The sequence below is a fragment of the Natrix helvetica genome (assembly GCF_964273705.1).
Source record: "Natrix helvetica genome assembly, chromosome: 13".
NCBI classification, from domain to species: Eukaryota; Metazoa; Chordata; class Lepidosauria; order Squamata; family Natricidae; genus Natrix; species Natrix helvetica.
Genome location: NC_138557.1, coordinates 17,978,419 through 18,000,867, shown reverse-complemented (window position 1 = coordinate 18,000,867; position 22,449 = coordinate 17,978,419). Strand labels below are relative to the sequence as shown.

Sequence of the window (22,449 nt, the reverse complement as noted above, 5' to 3'; positions counted from 1 at the left end):
CTGGGGGCTGGGGAGGGCAGAAATGAGTGAAAAATAGGCCGGTTTTTTGCTCCTTTTTGCCCCCTCAGCCCCCAGGAGCACTCTATAAGCCTCCTAAAGGCTATGCATGCCCTTTTAAAAAATGGGCTGATTTTGGGACGTTTGCAGAGTGCAAAAACCTTTTTGAAAAAATTGCCTCTTCAAAACCTTGGTGCTTCTTATACTCTGAAAAATACAATACTTTATGGCTCTCTTGGGTCAGTTATGCTCTCTTAACTCCTGCCATCTTATGGGGCTGCTTTGGGGTTGCAATAGAGCCCCACATGTATTGCCTTAAATCTTAAGTTGAGATATAAATGCAGTCAAAAAACACAGCCCCCCATTCACCCAGTGGGTATCCCCGCTGAGCTGATCCCACATCTCTGCACTTGAGTCCATGCTCTGAGTGCTCAGTGATCTCCTTTCCCACCAATTTCAACAAGTCAGCCAGCCAGTCTGTCTGTCCGTCTACCCATCTCTTTTCCTCTCTCCCTCCATCCCGAGTAGAATTTGGAAGGAGCAAGGCTGAGGGTCAGTTGGACCAGTTTTAATGATGCATCTTCTGTCATCTTCCAGCTGATGCAGCCAGAGAGGAGCTGCATCAGCCCAATCATAGCTTCCCTCACTTTTTGCCAGCCACCCAGAAGCATCTCCTTGGCACTGCCAGCTTGGAGCATCAGAAGCCCAAGGCACGATCAAGTTCTGAGGAGGCTGAATGCCTGCCTGGGTCCGTCTCTCTGCTCATGAGGGACTGGACGGTGTCCAAGGTGAATGAGCGCTGCCCTTGTCATGGCTACTTACACAATTTCAGCCATGTATTTTTGGATAATGATGTCACCATGAGGAGGAGGAGGAGGAGGAGGAGGAGGAGGGACAAGGTAAATACCATTTACATTCCGCTGCCAGCAGGAACACGGACCAGGTATTGGAGTCTGGCAGGAACTGGTTGCCGCAGAATTTCCCAGCAGTCGTGGGAAAAGATTAACCCAGCTTTCCTCTAAGAACCTGGCTTGGAAATTTCCGCCTTGCCACCGGTTGCCTGCCCTGGGTGGGAAAGACCTGGATTCACAGCTCAGGGCAGCTGATAACCTTGGCTTGGCCCACCCCGACTTTTGCTTCCCAGGGAAAGAAGGGAAGCCCGCCTGGTTTTGTGAGAAAGGTGGCAGTCAGCTCCTGGCACCACCGGGCGAGCCCAAAGTGAGGCCCAGGCAGGAGATGCCACTGGCACACATGGCTGATGAATGTGCCTGACTGGGGACCCAGAGACCCCCTTTGAACTCGGCAACCTGATTCCACTGGGATAAACTTGGGGGATGCTCCCAAGAAAGAGGGGGTGCTCTCTTCTGACTTCTCAGAGAAGAGGGAGGGGGCAAGCGTAATGAAATAATAAACATGGAGCAAGCTGTCCAGCCCTGGCAGGGGAATTCATTCAGGCCTGTAGAAGAGTAATCATAAATCTGCATTCTGTTGGTATCATGCAGACAAATGCTCCTATTTTTCAGCCAGTTTTTAATCCACCTGATGAAAGAGAATTTGCTTTTCAAATTTATTTTGACCAAGAAGGAAATGTAATTGAAAATCTGAGGATGTTGTGGAACGTATTAAGTGACTGAATAGCTCAGCTGCCTGCGTCTGGATGGTCCGGTTGGCCTTTGGCTCCATCCTCTCTCCAGCGGTTTCACCCTCCATCATCCCCAACCAAGGAAAGTAGATTGAAAAGCCCACCAAGAGGAACTGAAGATAAAGGCTGTGGCAATTCCTCCTAAGCCACATCTGTAGGGGCAGAACAAATGAAACCGCAATGCAGATTTTGGGCACAGCATTCTTTTAAAGACCTGCTTGCTTTCAGGGCATGAAAATAGCAGCAGCCTCTCATCTCTCCTCTTTCAGCCGCTACGAGGGAGCAGCTCCCAATCTGGGTCCTGGCTGTTCCCAGCCCCCCGAAGCCCCCTGCGACATTAAGTTGGATGCATGAATGAGACCAGGAGGAGGCCTGAAAGCGACAAGAGAGCACCGAGGAGCCCACGCCCGATTAGCTCCGAACAGGCTGCTCCACAATGAGCCTGAGCCCCTTTTGGCTGCTCTGCTCTGCGTGGCAAAGAACACCGGCATAAAACCGGGGGGGGGGGGGCGCGGGGGCGGACTCAGCCTTGAAAAGCGTCTCAGGGTATTTTGCTGGCATCAAAGCAGCCCCCACTAAACGGCGGGGCCTCTGCCCAAGGGCGCCTCTGGAGGCGGTTCTCCTCCCTTGAGGGACAAAAGCCCCTTCCCTGCAGGGAGCCCCGGGGGTGGATGCTGAAAGCACAGCAGCTGCTTGAACTGCCCCGGAGTGGCGGCTCCCAGGCCCACCAGGCTGAGCCCCAGCCACCAGGGCGGGTCAAGTTAAGGGGCTTCTTCCCCGAACTCTTTCAAGTCCCGCTTTGCTTAACCACGGTTTATTGAGCGAGCCGGCATTGCTGGGTCTGCGCAAGAACCAAGCCGCTCTGGAGAGGAGGCTGGGAAAGCGTCCCGGCACCTTCGAGGCCCCGTCCGCCTCCTCGCACCCGGACTTCCCCGAAGGAGCCGGAGGCGGCTCGGGCTCCGCTCCCAACTGCACGGAGGATGCGCCGCCGCAGCTCCCTCTTCCTTCCAGCCGGTCCCTGGCGGGAGGGCCCGGACCGGCGTTCCGCTCCTGCCCGCGCTCTGCACGCGCCCAGAGGCGCCCTGCCGCGGCCCGGCCCGCCTCCGCTCCGCGCCTGGCCGGGCGGCGGGCGGGGTCTGGCGCAGGGGGCGGGCTGAGGGTCGCGCAGCCCCGCCGGAGCCGGGGAGGTGCGGGCCGGCCTGGCTGCTGGCCGCCTGCGGGCGCTGGGGGCGCCGTTGCGGAGCGCGGGGCGGGGGCGGCCCGGAGACGCCCCCGCGCCGAGCGCCGCCCCGCTGGCTGCCTGGCTGCTGCTCGTACGGCCGGGCCGTCGGAAGCGGAGCGGAGCCAGGAGCGGCGGCCGGCCATGGAGCAGGGCGCGCCCCGCCGCCAGCCGCGCCTCTGCCAGATGCTCCGCGGCGAGCAGGGCTACGGCTTCCACCTGCACGGCGAGAAGGGCAAAAGCGGCCAGTTCATCCGCAAGGTCGAGCCTGGCTCGCCGGCCGAGGCAGCGGGGCTGCGCGCCGGGGACCGCCTGCTGGAAGTCAACGGCGTCAACGTGGAGAAAGAGACGCACCACCAGGTGGGTCCGCCAGCCGGGCAGACGAGCCTCCCCGGCCGGCGCAGTCTACCTGGAAGAGCGGAGCCGCCGGAGGGGGCAGCCGGAGCCCTTAAAAGCGCGGCGGCGGAGGCGGCGTGGGGGGCTCCGATCGCCCTCAGCCCTGAATCGCCCGGGGCTCCCCCCCCCGTACCCAAACGCCCCCAGACCCGCCCGAATCAGCCGCCCTTCGGGGCAGTTTGGCCCCCGACGGAAGGGGGTCCTGGAGGACTTGGGGCGGGGAAGATGCCCGCATGGCCTGGCCGGCTGGCCCGCCAGATAAGGTCTTGCCGGGCTCCTCCCTGGGTTATCAGGACAGGCAGGCCAGGGACCGAACTAGAGCCCCCCCTGCCCCCCTCCACAAAGGCCAGCTCCCTTTTGCACATCTGGGCCGTTTCCACCTTTGAATTAGGGCAGAGGGGCCGCTTCTGGGAAGAGCCTGGAGGTGGATGCCAGGTGAAGCCTGAGGTGGCAGGTGGTTTTGGAGTGGTCCCCGCCCAACTGGCACCTTGCCAGAATTCTCATCGGGAGCCAGCCTGGCTGGGAATTCTGGAAAACCGAGGTGCCAGGGTGCCAGTGGCTGTTGCAGTGATGGAGCTCAGGAAACTTGGCAGTGCATGTACAGCTGTGGTTTCAGGGGGGTTTACTTGGAAACTACCCATGTGCAGGGAAGGAAGAAACAACATGTCAGCCTGCTGGACGGTTCTCCCCTTTTCTTCTGCTCCCTTTGGTGCAGGCGGTGGGGGCAGGGGGGACTTTCGTTGCTAGAGACCCCGCAGCAGCTTGTGGAGGGGGGGGGGAGAAACCGCTTGTTCACGGCTTGCTTTCAATATTGAAGCCTGGAGAAGTGAGGGACCCCCTTCCAGCTGCTTCAGAGGACTTGCAGCAGGAAAGTTTACTCTGTAAACTGAGTCCTCCCTTCCCCTGCTGTGTAAACAAGGCAAGCCTTGTGCTTGCAGGACTGCACTCAAGTGGGCCATCCAAAGGCCGGAGAAAATGGAGAGGCTTCGCAGGCGGGGGAGTCCTGGCGGTTGGGTCCAGAATAAAGAGAAAGCACTGATCCCCGACTGGGGAGAGGGACCATACTCTCATTGGAGCTCATTGGAGAGTTTGGCCAGCTACTCCCTGTCACCTAAACTGACTGACAGGGCTGGTCTAATAAGATTCAAATGAGGAGAGACCTCCGTGGAGGCTTCCTTGCCACCCCTCCAGAGAGGGCTTGATGGGCATCTTAGATCTGCCATGCTTGTGTGTCTTCCCTTGTGACAGTGTCGGTGGGGGGGGGGGAGCAGAGTCTCATTTTCTGCATCTGCTGGGGGAGGGGGCTCATGGCTCAGCCCTAAGCTGGTTTCAAAGGGTAGGCAGGGAGGGGGTCCCATTTGGGGCTCTGCGAAGAGCAGCGTTTGGCTGCTGCACCAGCAATGGCCTGGCTCTGTTGGGTTCAGAGGGAAAGCGGGGGAGTCTGGGGCTGAGGTTCCTGCCGCTTGGCCTCCAAAACGGAGAACAAATAAGCTATCCCATAATAATATAGTAATATCCCCAAATAAGGCATCCCATAGCAGCTCTTTGGTTGTAATTGAGATGTTTCAGTCAGGAGAGCAGTGATAAGACCGGCGGGCCAAACACAGCCATCCATCCATCCATCCGGTGTCCTCAATGAGAAGCAGGGCTGTTGTGTAGCTTCAGCCTTTGTCATGACTTAGTCAAGTCCTGCCGTTACCTCTGCTGTCCAGGGTGACGTTTCTACCTTTTTCCCTGCCAGGCAGGCTGGGCTGAGAGGGAGGCCCTTTCCCCTCCTCCTCCTTTGGGGCAGAATCACAGGGAGCTGCAGGGAGCCAAGGGGACCAAGAAGGTGCTTTTATAATGAAAGCGGTGAGGTGAATGAAGTTCTGGTGAGCCGGAGCCTGGGATGGAAGCCGGCCCAACGAGGGAGAAATGGGCAGGTGGAAGGAAGGAGGCAAAAGACAGCGGTGGCTGCCGGCCTTCTCTGCATGGAGGAGGATTTGTGTCTGATTGATCTTCTGCTTTTTGGCCTAGAGGCTGCAGAGAACCAGCTTGCCCTGCTGTGCCTACGTCCATAGCACAGCTCTTTCCAGCAAGGGGGCACTAACTGTGTTTCAGGTGGTCACTCCCCAGGAGAGCCGTGGTCTCTCTGGATGTGGTGGGCCTCTGGCTCACTTCTCACCGTCTCACCTACCTCGCTCTTCTTTCCTTGGCTCCCGGCTTTCTTCTCGCCTTTTGGCAGCGCCTCTGGCATCCCTGCAAACGCCTTTCCGCAACCTCTGCTTAACCGAAACTTGTTTGCTGAGTGGCTGGGGTTGGAGATCAGCCCAATGGGGAGAATCCAGCATATTGAAATCCGCCCTGGAAATGTTTCTGGCCTTTTATTTGGGCAAGGACAAGTCAAGTGGGGTGGACTGCTTCAAGTTCCCCTCTGTTTCTCCCTCCCATTGAACGTACCTGAGAGGGCAGTGCCGGACTTGTGGCCATGCCCACCGGCAAACAGGAGAGGAATCAAGACTTCCTGGTTGTCCCTCAGAAAAGGATGCCTCAGGGTGCCTGCTGATAAGCCCAGGGGTCAGAAGGAGCTGCCTTCTGCTGACAGCCACACAGGTGGAGGGACTTGTCTACCTTGGAGTGAACAACAGCCACACTTGGGTGACCAGGTGGGGAAGCATCCTTTCTTTTTCCTAGCAGGTGGCTAAAGCATGTTCTTATGGGCTAGTGCTGATGTGCAGGATGGAACACCACAGTATTTTGAGATCTGTTCTCACTGGGCAGCTGTTGCTTTGAAAATACCCCAGATGAAGCTAAAATGCCTTTGGGGAAGTTTGTCAGTCAGTGTATTCTGGGAACTGGATTCCATTTCGCTTTCTTAATCTGGGTTTGGGACTGTGAAAACACAACCAATGGATCCTGCAGCAGAATTATCACACGGGGGAGAATAAGGAGATGCAGTCCAAGGCATAGGTGTGTGAAGAGAGGGGTGTGTGGAAATAAATCATTTGATTTATCAGGAGTATAAGGCTTCTGCCTTGAGGGGGGGTAAGGCTAGAAGACCCCCAAGGTCCCTTTCCTCCCATGCCACTATGCAAACGCTGTTGTGACATACCTTGTTGCATCCGATGTAGGGGGGATTCAAGGACTGAATGGCTGCATTTGCATGATCATGTCGCTGGGTGAGCGTCATGGCATCATTGCTATTGGCTGCTAATGCTGCTTTTGCAAGTTTGAGGCCTTGTATGGGACCCATTTGTTGATTTTTCTCCGCAGGGGCCTTCCCAGCTCCCCTTCACGGGGCAGCCCAGGGTTTTTCAACCTCAGCAACTTTCACATTTGTAGACGTTAACAGGCATGCTGGCTTGGGAGTTGCAGTCCACACAGCTCGAAATTGTAAAGGCTGAGAAACATGGTGTAACTGAGAAGTTCAGAGCGTATGTGTCTCTTTGTTTGTTCATGAGTGCCCGTGGAATTAAACTGGAAAATCCCCCAAATTTATTCGTGGCCATTAGTTGAATCTGGCAGTGTTTTTCTAAATCCCAGTCCGGTTCACACAACTCTCTTTCCTGAATGTGTTCATTTCTAAGTTGTTCTACTGATATCTCTGTATTAGAGAAGTAAGAGGTGTCTCTGTTTTGTATAATTGCATTGTAAAGCCTGGCGACTATAATTTGCACACCCTGATTAATGTGCCAGGTGGACCTAGGCAGTTGTGGCTGAGTAAATCTCGGTAGGCCAGTTGAGCTGTAAGGATGTTCTTGTACCCAACTTGTCTCCCATTGTCCCACAGATGCATTAGGACTACCAGCTCAGGAATTCCCACCAACCTCTGTTCTGGCTCCCTGCTGGAAAGAACAGAAGAAGTGACTTCTTGAGCTGGCATCACTCCTTGAATTGTGGAATCGTAGAGCCACGATCTCCTCCTTTGATACTGCTAAATGAGTATTTCCTCATAGCACCAATCAGTCAGCTTTCAGCTCAAATGTTTTGCGTGTTTCTGTCTGGGCATGTGTGTTTGTGGCTGTATTTTCAGTTGACATTTTGGACTCCAAACCGCAAGGCTCTTTCCTTGTCTTCAGGGCAATTCCAGGCATGCTTATTAAGAAGTGAAGTGCAACCAACTGTGGTTGGAGGATCGGTCCCTGAACCATTTCTTCAAATCCTGATTTCAAAATGTGCACATTCTAATCCACAATTCCTTGTGGATCTGAGTCAGTGCAGCACCTACTGGTGGTAAGACGGAGGCTCTTAAGGGGAATTGGGGTGCTTCCTAAGTGGGCATCTTGAAGCAGAGGAGCAGTGAAGATGGTCACCAAGGAGCTTTCCAGGTTCTTCCCGGCCAGCTTGTTCAACTTTAGAATTTCTCCATCAAAGTGGAGAAGTTGAGTGGGATCTTTTTTCCCCAAACCTCAGCAGGAGGAGAGATTTAGTGTTGCCACTAAAAAAGCCCCCTTGTGCCAGGTGTGAGGAAGGGGAAGCTGCAGGGCCCCAGGGAGGGCATCATGCAGGGAAGGGAAGGGCATCCACATAACCACCTTGAAATTAAGCGGGGGGGGGGGGGGCAGAAACGCCTTGCTCCACTCAGGGAATTTCATCAAAATGTTTTCCTCCCTTGGAAGGCAAGGAAAACGGCAGGAAACAAAAAGGAGAACAGAGATGACAGGAGAACAAACTGGGTGGAAACAAAGGAAGGCCACTATTTTCTGGATTGAAAGCCTCTTAAAGGACCCAGGTGAAGAGCCAGGTCTCCAGGCCTCGGCCACTTCCAAACACCCACAGGGAGTGGGATATTCAGGTCTGCCTGTCCCAGAGGGTGGGCACTGCCCCAGAGCAGGGGTCTCAATAGGCAGCATTGCCTGATTGAAGGAATCTGGAGCGTACTGACCCTGCAGGGTTCCTGAGTGGGCTGGGCATATGCTGTGGGGGGGCAGCTAGTGCCACTGGTGAACGCCTCGTTGGGTGAGGGATCCTTACCTACCGTCTTGAAAGAGGCGGTGGTGAGGCCCTTACTCAAGAGGCCTTCACTTGACCCAATGGAGGTAGCTAATTATCGTCCAGTCTCCAACCTCCCTTTTTTGGCGAAGGTTGTTGAGAATGTGGTGGCGCAGCAGTTTCCACGTCACCTCGATGAATCCGATTATCTAGACCCACGCCAGTCCGGCTTCCAACCCGGGCACAGCACGGAGACAGCCTTGGTCGCGTTGGTTGATGATCTCTGGAGGGCCAGAGATAGAGGTTGTTCCTCTATCCTGGTCCTATTAGATCTCTCAGCGGCTTTTGATACCATCGACCATGGTATCCTTCTGCGCCGGCTGGAGGGGATGGGAGTCGGAGGCACCGTGTTACGGTGGTTCGACTCTTACCTCTCCGACCGGATGCAATATGTGTTGACGGGGGCAGAGATCGACCCCGAGGCCACTCTCTTGTAGGGTGCCGCAGGGGTCGGACCTCTCGCCCCTTCTGTTCAATGCATATGTGAAGCCGCTGGGCGAGATCATCCGTGGTTTTGGGGTTGAATACCATCTGTACGCTGATGATACCCAGCTGTACATTTCAACCCCAAACCACCCCAACGAGGCTGTCGCAGTGATGTCCCGGTGTTTGGAAGCCGTCGGGGTCTGGATGGGGGACAACAGACTCAAACTCAACCCCTCCAAGACTGAGTGGCTGTGGCTTCCGGCACCTCGGTTCAGCCAGCTGACCCCATCGCTGGCCATAGGGGACGAGCTACTGCCCCCTGTGGAACGGGCACGCAATTTGGGCGTCCTCCTAGATGCCCGGCTGTCAATGGATGACCATGTGGCAGCCGTGGCGAGGGGGGCGTTCCACCAGGTTCGCCTGGTGCGCCAATTGCGCCCCCTACTGGACCGGGATGCCCTACGTACAGTCACTCATGCACTGGTGACGTCTTGCCTAGACTACTGTAATGCTCTCTACATGGGGCTTCCCTTGGGACGCGCCCGGAGACTGCAGCTAGTCCAGAACGCGGCCGCGCGGGTTGTCATGGGGAGGTCTAGATACTCCCACATAACACCGCTCCCGCGCGAGCTGCACTGGCTACCTGTGGTTTTTCGGGTGCGTTTCAAGGTCCTGATTACTATCTTTAAAGCGCTCCATGGCACAGGACCTAGTTATTTGCGGGATCGCATCCTCCCACATACATCCCTGCGGCCAATCCGCTCTCACAGGGAGGGCCTTCTCCAGGTGCCGTCCACTAGGCAATGCCAACGGGCGGCGCCAAGGAGCAGAGCCTTCTCTGTGATGGTCCCAACCCTCTGGAATGACCTCCCCCCCGACATTAGAACCACCTTGGACTTCTGCTCCTTCCGACAAAAATTGAAGACTCACCTGTTCCGATTAGCTGGCCTGGCATAATTAATTATAAATGTTACAACTATGAACTCCTGGAAGCATACTCTCAACTGGTTATTTTAAGGGTAATGTTTTAATGTCTTAATTTTAATTGATTTTAGGGCTTTTAGAGCCATATTTATTCTTCTGTACAGTACTCTTAATTTTAACCTCCTCCACATATATACGTATATTTATAGTTATATTTATATTTGTATTTTATCTGTTATTTGTTGTGTGGACTGTACACCGCCCCGAGTCCCTTTTTGGGAGAGGGGGGCGGTTTAGAAATGCGAAGAATAGAATAAATAAAACAGCAGCGTCCCATGGGCATATCAGAGCAAGCCCATCACGGCCTTCTAGGCCAGTTGAAGCTTCTGAGTGGTCTCCAAGGGCAGCTCCTCGAAGAGCATATGGCAACAGTCAAGTCGTGAGATCGCCACACAGCATGTGTGACTGTCGGGAGGAAGACCTGGCAGCCTGATCTAGAAAAAGGGCAACTGGTACACCAGGTGAAGCTGCGCAAAGAACGCCTGGCGGTTGCACCTTCTCTTTAATCAAACCAAATGGTTTTCTCCGTGTAATATTAATGGCGATCCAAAGCTGCTGTAAGTCATGACTGTCTACAGATGCAGCAGCTATAAAAAAGCTCTCTTGGTTCTGGCCACAGTGAGTCCTGAAACGCACTCAGATTTCAGAGGCGGATTCTGCCTGGGACAGGCTGCTCCCCACGCTTACTAAAAGGTTTTATGCTCAACTCGCTGCTTGAAATGCTGAATGGGCTCCCTAACACCTGCTTAAAAAACAATTCACCTCCGCCTAAGGGAGCCTCTAAGAGGCAGAGGGAAGGGGTGGGCCTCTCCCGTCAGGTAGGGCTTGCTTGCAATGTGCTGGCGGGGGGAGCACTTTCCGGACTCTCTTTGCAGCTTGTTGTGGGAATGTGTTGCAAAGCTTTGAACCAGTCCTAGGTGTATTAAAGGCATCTGCAACTGCAACTGAAGGCGGCAGATGGTTTCCGGATGTGGAGCTGCGGATGGCAGCACTGGCAGGCCGCACTGAGCGGGCTGCTTCCCACCGGCCTCCGTTTGAGGGCCCAGATTCCTCAACTGTGGGGCTTTGTCTTCAAGGCAGAAATGGCTCTGTTGGGAGTCTGCATCCTCCCCAGATGCTGAATTGTGTGAGGCAGACTGTGGATGGAGGGGGGGGGGGGCTGTCCCTGAATGTTTTCCCTGCAGCGGGTGGGGCCACAGACAGAACGGATGGGGTTGCCCCGTGCCTATAGGGCTAGGCGTTTTTCCTGGGAACTGAACCGGAGAAGCTTCTTGGATGGGGAGCGAAACGTCTTCCAGGAAAAGAAAGCCCTTTTGTGGAGTGGCACCTGAAGGCCTGAACCCCAGGAAAAGAGCCAGCTGCTTGATAGAGTCCTCTCTTGGTGCCTTGGGGAAGCTTTTGCCAGTTGGAAGACCTTCCTGGCCCTAGTCGAGAGGTCATTGAGAACCGCAGATTTAGAGCAACGTCTGAATCCAAGAACTGCAATTGATTTAGCCAACCTCAGGCGTCTCCCTTCCTCTTCGACACCCAGGGCCAGACTGACCTCCCTGAGAAGCTCCCCTCGACCACTTTCCCAGCCAAAGGAACAAACCACCACAGTTGCTGCCCTGCCTTTGGAATGAAAGGGGCTGTATTTCTGCTCTCCTATATTTTTCCCCCCTATTTAGCAAACTCCTGTTCTTTTGGGGGGTCTTTCTGATGCTTTCTTCTTCTCCCCTTGCCCACCTGTCCTTCCCCAGGTTGTGCAGCGCATCAAAGCAATTGAAGCCGAGACCCAGTTGCTGGTGGTGGACAAAGAGGCCGATGAGCAATTCCGCAGCCTCCGTCTGACCTGCTCCGAGGAGGCCGGTCGGCCGGTCATGGTGGCAAACCCTGAAGCACTGCCAGTCAAAGGGCCCCATTCCAGCAATGGAGACTCCTGGAAGGCTCTGGCCGAGCTGAGCAGCAGGAGCCTGAAAAGGCACAAGCACAGTTTAGGTTCGGAGAATGGGAAGAAGGTAAGGCTGACTGGCTGTTCCGGAGATGGAGGGGAACTGCTGCGGGAAAAGCTTCCCCTGTCACCGTCTGCAGAGCTTAGCGAGAGTGCAGGCGAGGCCCCGGGGCCTTGAAGACCCTCAGAAGAGGCCTGTCTTCTCCATCTTGGGTGCTACCATGTGCATCCGGCGGAGGTACCCAAGAGGCTGGGCGGGGCCTTCCTTGGCCTGACCTAGCCTCAGGGGGGTCCAAGGTTCTTTATGCCATTCCTTGCAAGTCACCTTGTGTCTCCCCCAGATCAATATTTGGGCTGCAGCCCCGTTCCCAGCATTGAACCTGCATGCTGCTGGGCTGGCCTTTCCTTGTTGGGCTATCGGACATTGGAGGAAGCTAGCAAGGGTAAAGGGTCTAAATATCAGTTTTTGTTCCTGGCAGTTTCTCATTTCTCCAAATCTGTCAAATTCAGTTTTTCTGAGATAGTCAATTTTGTGAATGTTTCAGATTTGCTTTGTTGAATTTAAGAAATCTTTTTTTTTTAAAGTTTCCATTCCAAATAACATGCGAGCCGATTTCTCCAAACATAACAAAGGTTTCTGGCAGTTTTGCCTAATATTATCTGTTTTTTTTTAATCCAAACATTTCTGGACCTTCGTTTCATAATTAGGAGTGAGTTTTCTGTGATTGCATTTTTTACAATATGCAAACTCTGTCGCTGGGTTTAGTAAACGCAACGGCATTTTGAATAGGACCTCAACCGATGCAGAGTCGGTTTGTTTTGCCTTCCAGGATGAATTCCAACCGTTCCCCTCCCTTGCCTCAATTTCTCCCCCTTGTGCAGAGAACAAGAGCCGGAGGATGAGTGGGGAGGCCAAGGGGTGAAGGAGTTCTGTGTGGGCAATTGCCATGGAGAGCAGGTGGAGTGGAAGGCTTTGAGGCCAGCAGGGAGGCCGCTCTGTGTGGGGGTTCGGGAGGGCAGAGAGCAAGAGAATGCCAGTGGCAACAGGGAGGAGAAGCTGTTATGCAGAGGAAGTCAATGCGTGCCCACGTTATGACAGAAGCACAGCCAGGCCCAGAGTGGCTGATTCTGCTGCTCGACTGGCCATGGCTGCTGAGGCCAGGTCTGGGAGGGACCGTAGCTGTGCTTGGGTACCAGGCAGCTGAGCCTTCTCCCCCTGCCCTTCTCCAAAGAGCCAGACCGGTATCAAGAGAAGACTCCCAGGACTCTTGCTGGGTGCCTGGTGGCTTCCTGGGGTTATCCATGTCCAGGCCTTGGAAGCAGTGCGGAAGTGCTTTCCTACTGCCCTTCTTCCCAGGGAGCTTTTCCCCATTCCCACGTCTAGCCTGGAGCCCTGGGGTTTTGCAGGATCTCCCATCCAGGCACTCATGAGATTCAACTTTGGAGATTACCAACTTATGACCACAATTGGGACTGGGACTTTGGTATCTAAGTAATACGGTTGTTAAATGAGTCATCACATAACAAAACTGGATTTTATAGCAATTTTTTCAGTGGTGGTTAAGCATGGTTATTAAGTGAATCTTGCAGTTGCTAAGTGAATCTAGCTTCCCCAGTTGATGTCGCTGGGTGGAAACAGACTGGAAAGTGGTAGTGTGGCAGTTGTAATTTTGACAACAGGTTGTAAATTACTTTTACCAAGGCTGTTGTAACTTTGAACTGTCCTTAAACAACTGGTTGTAAGTCATTGTAAATATTGACGTTAAGTGGTGACAATATCTATTCATTTAATAGCATTAGTCTACAAACGTTTGGAGTGCTAACTTTGCACTATTTGATCTTGCTTGCTGAAATGATGTGGTCAGTTTCATTTCCATTTGAATGAACCTGGTGGATAGTTTCCTGAAGATTTTTCTTTTCTTTAATGCTGCAAACTAACAAATTAGCAGAGAGGTTGAGCCGTAGCTCTATATTTTATGCAAATGTTTGGGACAGCTTGTCTGTCTCCCTGTTAACGCAGCATGGGTGGGTAAACGCATATTATGTTCATTGCTGTAGCACAGGGATTCCCCAACCAGGAACCTTGATTAAAAGGGGTCCTGAGAATGTCAGCACGATGGACTCCTCTGCAGATTCGTTTCCGCTCTTGGTTGGCTTCTCCCTTAGAAAAACAAAGTGGAACAGCAGAGAACGGACACTGTCGGGTCAGCGTTAGGAAACTTAAATGACATCTGCTGGGAATGCAACACCAGGGTGGGGGTGGGGAGATCCAGTAAGATATTGAGTTCCAGAAGGAGGTTGCACTATTTTCTGGAGGAAGGGGGGCGGGGGCTCAAATCTTGAACTCCAAACAAACTGGAGAAAAGAATGTCCTGGGAGGGGAGGAGGAAATATGCATCTCTGAACTAACAGCTGTTGCAAAATGATGCTCTTGATACAGTTGTGGTCAACCCCATTACTGGCTTTGCGGTTGTATGGCAGCTCACTTCTGTTACCTTTATGAAGAGGTCGGATTGCCACATCCTTCTATGTTTGCTAGTAATGGGGAGGGGAAATGAACAGATGGAAGGAGGGCATGCTGTCATTTCAGGGCTTGGTAGGAACTGTCCGCCTGCTTCCAAGTTTATCTTCGACATTTTAAGCTTTGGCGCACCGTCCACCCTGCTGTGCTCGAGAGGGCCGAGTGCAGACAGCCGGGACGGTCGTGCTGGCAAAGCCTTTGGTAAAGGCTGGTCCAACCTTTATGGCAGATGGTAGAGCCTCCGTTAAGCGGACATCGTATCAGCTGATGACCCTTACTTTGCGCAGGCTGCCCCATGTTTTCCTCATTGTCCTTGGATGCAACTTTCAGGCAACAGAGGTTCGGATGCACTGCAGAGCTAAATGTTGCTGTCCAAGCACTTTTACTTGTTAGGGAACTTGTGCATTTGAGAGAAGCAGATGCAATCAAGTAATTTTCTGCAAAAAATGGACTGGAAGGGATTCTGAAATTAATTGAATCAGACATTGCATTTTGGTTATCAGGTCTGGGCTGCAAAAATATGGACAAGCAGCAGATGCCAAAAGACAGAGAAGTTACAAACTCTCTGCTACCAGCTGGTGGTAGGCTGAATTTTTGCTGCCTGCCTCAGATTGTCTGCTAAAATGCAAGAGCAGGTGATAAAAGGACAGAATTACCCTGATAATCTGGGTCCCCCAAGAGCTTCACTAAAGCACTTAAAATCCAGCTTTATCTCATGGCCAGAAGTGGAATAATGGTTAAAGCTGATGCATGAATGGAGACGGGGCACTGAGTGAATCAGCCTCGCCTCGCTGGGACCTCTGACTGCCTGGCACCTTGCGATCCTCTTCTCAGTCCAGTAGAAACAGCGCTGCATTGTTTGCCTTGTGTCAGCTGAGGAAGACAATGACTGGCATACAAAAGGGGCACTTGGGTGTCGCCCTCGCCTAGTTTGCGGGAGGCTGCAAAGAACGCTCCTTTTTAAAACTGAAAAGCATATTTGAAGAAGGAGCTTTGCCTCCCCAAAGACTTTGCCAGTGTTGCTGGGTCCAGCCTGCAGGTCCTCGTGGCCCACACAAGACCCAGACGTTGCAAACGAAGTCTCTGATGCTTTTGCCAGGCCTCCTTTCAGCATTGCAAACCTTTCTCCAGTCCTGGAGAAGTTCTGTTTGCACGTTGCCCAGATAAGCTTTGGGGGTTAAAGCGCAAATGATTACCTCTTCAGTTGACTTACAGATTTGCTTCTGGGGAAAATTGGTTTCTGCAATCAGACATTTGCATATGTTTGCATTTATCTTTTGGGATGTGTGTGTGGAATTGTGGTTTTCACAATCTAGACAATGTTTATGGGCATCTTTGTCTTTTCCCCTTTCTCTCTGTGCCCAGGGATTCAGCCCCGTGGGAGGAAGAAGAGGGATATGGCATCCCACTGCTACCTGTAGAGGTGTTCTTTGGAACTCCCAGGGTAGCCCCCAGACTGGGCATTTTCTGGTGGTCTTCTCTCCAAGGATCAATCAGGCTTGACTCCCCATGGTTTTTCAAGCATACTGGAAAATAATAGAAAATACTGATATTAGGTCCTTGCCCCTCTTGGTTCGGTCATAAGGCCAGCTGCTGGGAATGGGAAGTGGCTCATGCTTCTCTGGGGAGAGGGGAGATGCCCTCTGCCTCCGTCCAGAACCCATCTCTCAATGTCCTCGGAAGAGCATCAACAAATGCTGCTATTACTTCATTATGCCCTCCCACCCATATTGGGGTGATGGCTTTGCTTGATGCATTAGCTGCAGCCTTGCCTTACCAAGATCAGGGGGTCTTGGTGACAGTAACTCATCCCTTGACGCCTGTGTAGGTGGACCACTGCTGGGCATTCTACTTAGGGCTGCCTTTGAAGGTAATTTGGAAGCTTCATTAGGACAGAAGGTAGCAAGCCATCAGCTAGCTGGGGAAAGCCGCTGTTGTAGAATTGCATCTGTAGACTTCTTGGCTCAATTCAGGGTGCTGGTCATCCCCCCTAAAGCCCTGCACAGCACGGTGCCTTGCCCAACTGTTTAGATGTCCAGGTGGGTCTGCTTAAGGTCCCACCTGCTCAAGAAGTAAGAGGAATGTGAGCAGGAGGCAAAGCTTCTGTATGGCAGCCCCAACAGCTTGGAATATGTCTGACCCGGCCTTTAAATGGATCCCTGAGGATAATAAGTGGGCTTTGAATTACGGTAGGCTGTCCTAGCTCCTCTTCTGCTGAGGATGGGAAGGGTGACCTCTCTCTTGGGGGGTTTGTTTTATCACGGAATTATGGTTTGACGTGCAGAGCGGTTGAGAATCTGAATAAATAAATGGAGTGAGATGGTCCAGTCATCTGATGCTTCATATAGCCTTCCAGGTTGTGCTTTGTTTTAGCCATGGTTTACAGAAGAAGCCATGGTAATCTGGTCTATATAATGTTAGCATTTGCAAACCATCAGGTTAAACTGTGTATTATTTTGACCATGGTCTGTAGAACAAGCAACAATGTAATGTCCTGCTTTACACATCACATTTGTCCTAACCCTTATTTTAAAACTACTTAGGTTCATCCTCCATGGTGAAATTTAATGTGGCTGTTTTGATGTGAGTTTAATGTCTAATGTGGACTATAGTTCTACTCCGGGATGCTGTGTGAATCAGAACGGTACAGCTGGTTCAACAAACCACAGTTTGCAAAGGTCAGGCCGTGGGTTGTGCACACCCTCCATGCTCTCTGTGTTACTCCAGAGCGTCCTCCTCTGCCCCTCCCCCCCTGTTTTCTCCGGTCTGGCCTGGGAACGTGGGTCGCCTGCTTGTCTTTGAATTGGGGTGTTGGCAGGAAGCCCCTCCTGAGAAGGAAGGGATCCACCCCAGAGCAGAGATTTCCTCTGCAGTGGTATTTTTAGTGAAATACAAAGCAAGTGGAAAGGAACAGGAGGTCGGAAGGAGATTAAATCAGGATGGGCTGCTCCGGGCCTGTTTTTGTTCCTGGGGACCCGAGTGCGAAGTGCCGTGGTTTTCTGGACCAAAGAAGCGGCAGATTCCCAGCAGGGCAGGCGGGGACCTTGCCAGGCAAAGGCATTTTGCTCCAGACTTCAAAGGTGGAGGAGTTGAGGCTTTGGAGGCAAAGCCCACACCATTATGTTGCTGGGCCTCGTGTTTCCTGCGAGATGTAGAGATGATACCAAGGAGTGGCAGAAGGTTATTGGGAGGATGAAATAATATTTCTAGCCCAAATCCATCAGCTCTATTAAAGAGGGGTTTTGTTGTGGGGGCATGATTTTGAGCATGATTTGCCATCTTGGCAGCTTCCAGATATGTGGACTCCCAGAATTCTCAGCAATGTTCACGGGGCAGGAGAAGTCTGGGAGGTGAAGTCTACCCATTTGGGGATTCCCTGGATCAGGTAGCAGTGAAATAGAGGCAGAGGTAGGACAGGCAAGACGAAGAGTGTGACCTCTGCTCACCCATGCCTGTGTTTAACCATGGTTCATTCAATAAACCATAACTGAGTGTGCAGAATACAATATGCCATATTGTCTGTGACAATATCTACACAATCTATTGTATCATAGCTTAATGTAAAAGTAGCTGTTGAATGTCTGAAAAGACATTTCACCCTCCCAGAATTGCTAACACAATGACAGCATCCTTTAGATTGCTCAACCTGGAATAATGGAAAATCTTGGTTTATTTCTGACTGAATAGTCTCACCTTGCACATCATTGAGAAATAACCACAGAGGCTGCAATGCTGAAGCAGAGGGGGTGGCAGGAAGTTCCATAGGACCGTAGTAGCTCCTCATATGGGGTTGTGGTGTGGTGTTTATGGGGAAACCCCCCCCCCTTTCAACAGCCATGCAACTTCCCCACTCGCTGCTTATATAATGTGTGCTGCCAAAACATCTGGAAAGAGTTTTGTTTTTCCAATGTAGCTTCTTTTATTCTGGGTCTTAAGAGGAGGACTTCCTCTCTCTTTCAGGGACTCCTAAGAATATGAAATGCGTGTAGACCAAACGGGCTCTTCCCTTCCAGGGCATTCACTTTTCTAATCCTGGCTGGAGTCCAGCAGGTCAGAGCGCCCCCCCCCCCCCCCCATCATTTGCTTGTGGCTTCTGTGGAGAGCATTTGAACCACTCTCGGCTCTGGATTTCACATTCCTCTGGGGGTGCTTTAACACCATTAACTGCTTGGTGGAGCTCAACCGTCCTCTCGGCGAGGTGCTTTGGAACAGGAATTGTGTACCGCTCAGGATTGTATTTGTGAGAAGCAGGCCATAAGGCCCATACAATGAGCATAGATAGGTAAAGGGATCCATTTCTGACCAGGGAGCTCCAGAGATGGAAAGTCCTCAGAAAAGATCAGACTAGTTTTCTGATGCACTTGGTGAATTTTAAAAGCTCCCAAGTGAATAGCAAATTCCAAGGCAGTTTGAAGATTGTTCCGAGTCCTCTTCCTGATGCTCTCTGGCTTTTTTCCGGGAGAGGGGAGCCCCCTTACAGAGGAACCCAGGGCTTTTATTTTTGCTGGATTACAAAACCAGGACTATGAGTTTGATAGGCATCAGTAGCTGTCTGTTGGCCCCATCGTATCCAGGCAGCCCATTGCTTAGGTCTGCCTTGGAGAAGGTAATGAGGGCAGGAGCTGAAGTCAGGCAATCGATTCTCCATGCATTTTTCTTCCCTAAAAGAACATCTGAGATCAGTTAACCAGGACAGGCGGCACATGGATCTTCTCTGGCTTGAGTTTTATACTGTACTTTCAAACAAAGCTAGCGGTCATCACAGATTGATGCAGAAATATTGAAGATTCAAAAGGGTTTGCAAACCTGTAAGCACCGCCATATGCTGCATGCTCTTTCTCCTTGGCTTTGGGGGAAGTCTTCCATTGTTCAGTATAGAACCCCATCTTCTGCGCTGGTGACACATTTGGAGCCAGTTCACATAATAAAAAAGATGTTGAGACCCTAGAAAGAGTGCAGAGAAGACCAACAAAGGTGATTAGGGGACTGGAGGCTCACCCTCGTGATGAACAATTGAGAAACTAGGAATGTCTCTTCTAACGAAGAGAAGGACTTGGGGAGAGATGATAGCAGTCCTCCAGTACTGGAGGGGCCGCCACAAAGAAGAGTGGGTCAACTTATTCTCCAAAGCACCTTGGGGCAGGACAGGAAGTAATAAATGGAAGCTTAACAAAGAAAGATCCAACTAGAACTAAAGAGAAATTTCCTGACATTGAGAACAATTAATCAGTGAAAGGGTTTGCCTTCAGAAGTTGTGGGAGCTTCATCACTGGAGGTTTTTAAGAGACCAGACAGTCATTTGTCTGGAATCGTATAGGGTCTCTTTAGGGGTGGGTTTCTGCCAGCATTACTGCCGGTTCGGTGTGCGTGCATTTTCCCCCGAATTCCTACCAAATTCTACCGAACTGGTGTGAACTGGTAGGAGCCCACCTCTGGGTCTCCTGCTTGAGCAAGGTTTGGACAAGGAAACCTCCAAGGTCCCTTCCAACTCTGTTATTCCGTCCCTTCTGCCTCCCCAGGAATCCCTGTTGGCTTCCTCTCTTACCTGCCTATGGCTTACACATTTACAACAACCTCCGCTTTGTTAGGCTCTTTTGCAAGCTGGTTCTGGCCGTGTGAAGATTATGAGGATGGACTGGGATTCACAACAACTCCATTTAAGCAAGACTTGTTGCATGACCCAAAAGGGGTCCGAATTGCTCTGTCAACGGTGTTCCCAAGTGGGATTTCTTCAAGCATCATTCCTGCCCCGTTGTCTTTGGCTTCTGTAGCACTCTTGCATCAGATGCCTTCAGATGATGGCAGTTCTTCAGTTACAGAGGGTAAAGTTGCTGCTCCAGATGTTCCCACTGGCAGGACCAAAGGTCTAGGCTGGGGAGGGTGGAATAATGAATGCTGCACCAAAGGCTCTTAATACTGTATTGACACAGTATTAAAACAATACTGTATATTGTATATAAATAAATCCTGCATATAAAAATACAATATGAATGCATATGGGTCCATATAAAAGAAAAAGAAATGGCATTGCCATAGGCCTGTATCATTGCTACAGGCCACCCAGCCAAGCAGAAAAAATAGATGCACTTTTTGCTAACCAATTAACAAATATATGTAGGAAACACATAACTATAGTAATGGGGGTCTTCAATTACTCTAACATCAACTGGAAGACTAATTCTGGATCAAGTGAGAAATTGAATAGGTTCCTGACCAACCTAGCTGATAGCATATAAATAACAAGAAAAAACTCAAGGAAACAGTCAGCCGACTAAAGAAAGAAGATGGCAAGCAGGTAACAGGCAAAGCAGAGCTGTTTAACTCATTCTTTGCATCGGTCTTGACACAAAAAGAAACTATAGCCCAACCTACCAAAAACACAACTGTAAAAGACAAACTAGAAAGAAAAGTTAAAATAAGCAAGAAAATTGTAAGAGAACACCTATTTGATCATGATGAATCAAGATCACTAGGACCTCACAGATTACATCCCAGAGTTGTAAAGGAGCTGGCAGATGTCATCTCAGAACCACTGTACCCATCTTTCAAAAATCCTGGCCCACCGGGAATCTACCTGAGGACTGGAAAAGAGCTGATGTGGTTCCCATCTTCAAAAAAGGGGGGAAAAAACAGACCCAGGAAACTACAGACCAATCAGCCTTACTGATATCTGGAAAGATGCTGGAAAAGATAATCAAAAAACAGATCCGTGAATATCTAGAAACAAATAAAGTAATAACTAGAAGTCAGCACAGGTTTGTTAAAAACAGATCATGCCAAACCAATCTTATTTCATTCTTTGACAAAGTGACTAAATTAGGAGACCAGTAAAATGCTGTGACATACTTAGTATAGTATACTTCAGCAAGGCATTCGACAAAGTAGACCTCATAGTATATTTCACATATTCCACATAGTATACTTCAACAAGGCATTCGACAAAGTAAACCACATAGTATACTTCACATATTCCACATAGTATACTTCACATAGTATACTTCAACAAGGCATTTGACAAAGTAGAGCACAACCTATTTCTTGGTAAACTAGAAAAAACAGGATAAATAGCATCACCATCAGTTGGATTTGTAACTGGCTGGCAAACCGTACTCAATGGTGCCCCGTCTATGTGGAGGGAAATAAGAAGTGGGGTACCATCTGAGGCCCAGCACTCTTCAAAGTCGTCATAAACAACTTAGATGAATACAAAGCAAACCTATCAAATTTACAGGTGATATTAAGCTGGCAGGAATAGCTAACAGCCTAAATCAGTGATGGTGAACCTTTTGCAGCACCAAGTGCTGAAAAGGGAGCGAGAGTCCACGCACAACTCCTCTGGGCCGCAACCCAGAAGAAGAGCTGCCCAGGGGCATGCGCACGTCGGAAAATGAACTTCTGGTTTTTGGCATGTGCATGCATGCTCTTCCAATTTCAGGCACTGCCACACACACAAAGCCAGCAGGTCATTGTGCACGCATGCACACCAGAAACCCTGAAGAGGAACAGAGGACGCCACGCATGCCAGGCGACATGGCTCCGTGTGCCACTTCAGGCACGTGTGCCATAGGTGCACCATCACCGCCCTAAATGGTAGGCTCAAGATCCAGATGGATCTCAACAGACTTGAACCCTGGGACCCACCTAACAAAATGAAATTCAACGTAGAGAAAAATAAAGTCTTACACTTAGGCAAAAAAAAACCAAAAGTACACATATAGATTGGGTGAAGCCAGACTTAAGAGCAGTAACTGTGACAGGGATCTTGGGAGTCCTAGTGAACAATCACTTAAATATGAGCCAGCCGTGTGCTGTAGCTGTCAAAAAAGCAAGCATAGTTCTAGGCTGCATTAACAGAGGGATAGAATCAAGATCAGGTGAGGTACTAATACCACTCTATAAAGCCTTGGTAAGACCACACCTAGAATCCTGCAACCACTTTTGGTCACCACACTGTAAAAAAGATGTTGAGACTCTAGAACGAGTGCAGAGAAGAGCAACCAGGATGATTACGGGGAATGGAGGCTAAAACATATGAAGAACGGTTGCATGAACTGGGCATGGCTAGTCTAGGGAAGAGAAGGAACAGGGGAGACAGGATAGCAGTCTTCCAATATTTGAGGGGCTGCCACAGGGAGGAGAGGGGTCAACCTGTTTTCTAAAGCACCAAAGGCTACACAAGGAACAATGAGTGGAAACTGATCAAAGAGAGATTCATCCTAGAAATGAGGAGAAGTTTTCTAACAGTGAGAACAATCAACCAATGGAACTGATGTGGCCTTCAGAAGTTGTGGAAGCTTCATCACTGGAAGCTTTCAAGAAGAGACTTGATTGCCCTCTGTCAGAAATGGATTGGGTCTCCTGCT

The 22,449-nt window shown here is 50.9% G+C and overlaps 1 protein-coding gene across 1 annotated transcript in view; it reads left to right on the top strand.

Moving 5' to 3' along the window:
• Positions 1 to 2,803: 2,803 nt before the first annotated feature.
• The window catches only part of NHERF2 (NHERF family PDZ scaffold protein 2), a 78,528-nt gene continuing 58,882 nt past the window's right edge, over positions 2,804 to 22,449 (top strand). The window contains exons 1-2 of the mRNA XM_081965407.1: positions 2,804 to 3,218; positions 11,375 to 11,632. Of these exons, the coding sequence (XP_081821533.1) occupies positions 3,003 to 3,218; positions 11,375 to 11,632 (474 nt within the window). The 5' untranslated portion in view covers positions 2,804 to 3,002. The remainder of the gene's footprint in view (positions 3,219 to 11,374; positions 11,633 to 22,449) is intronic.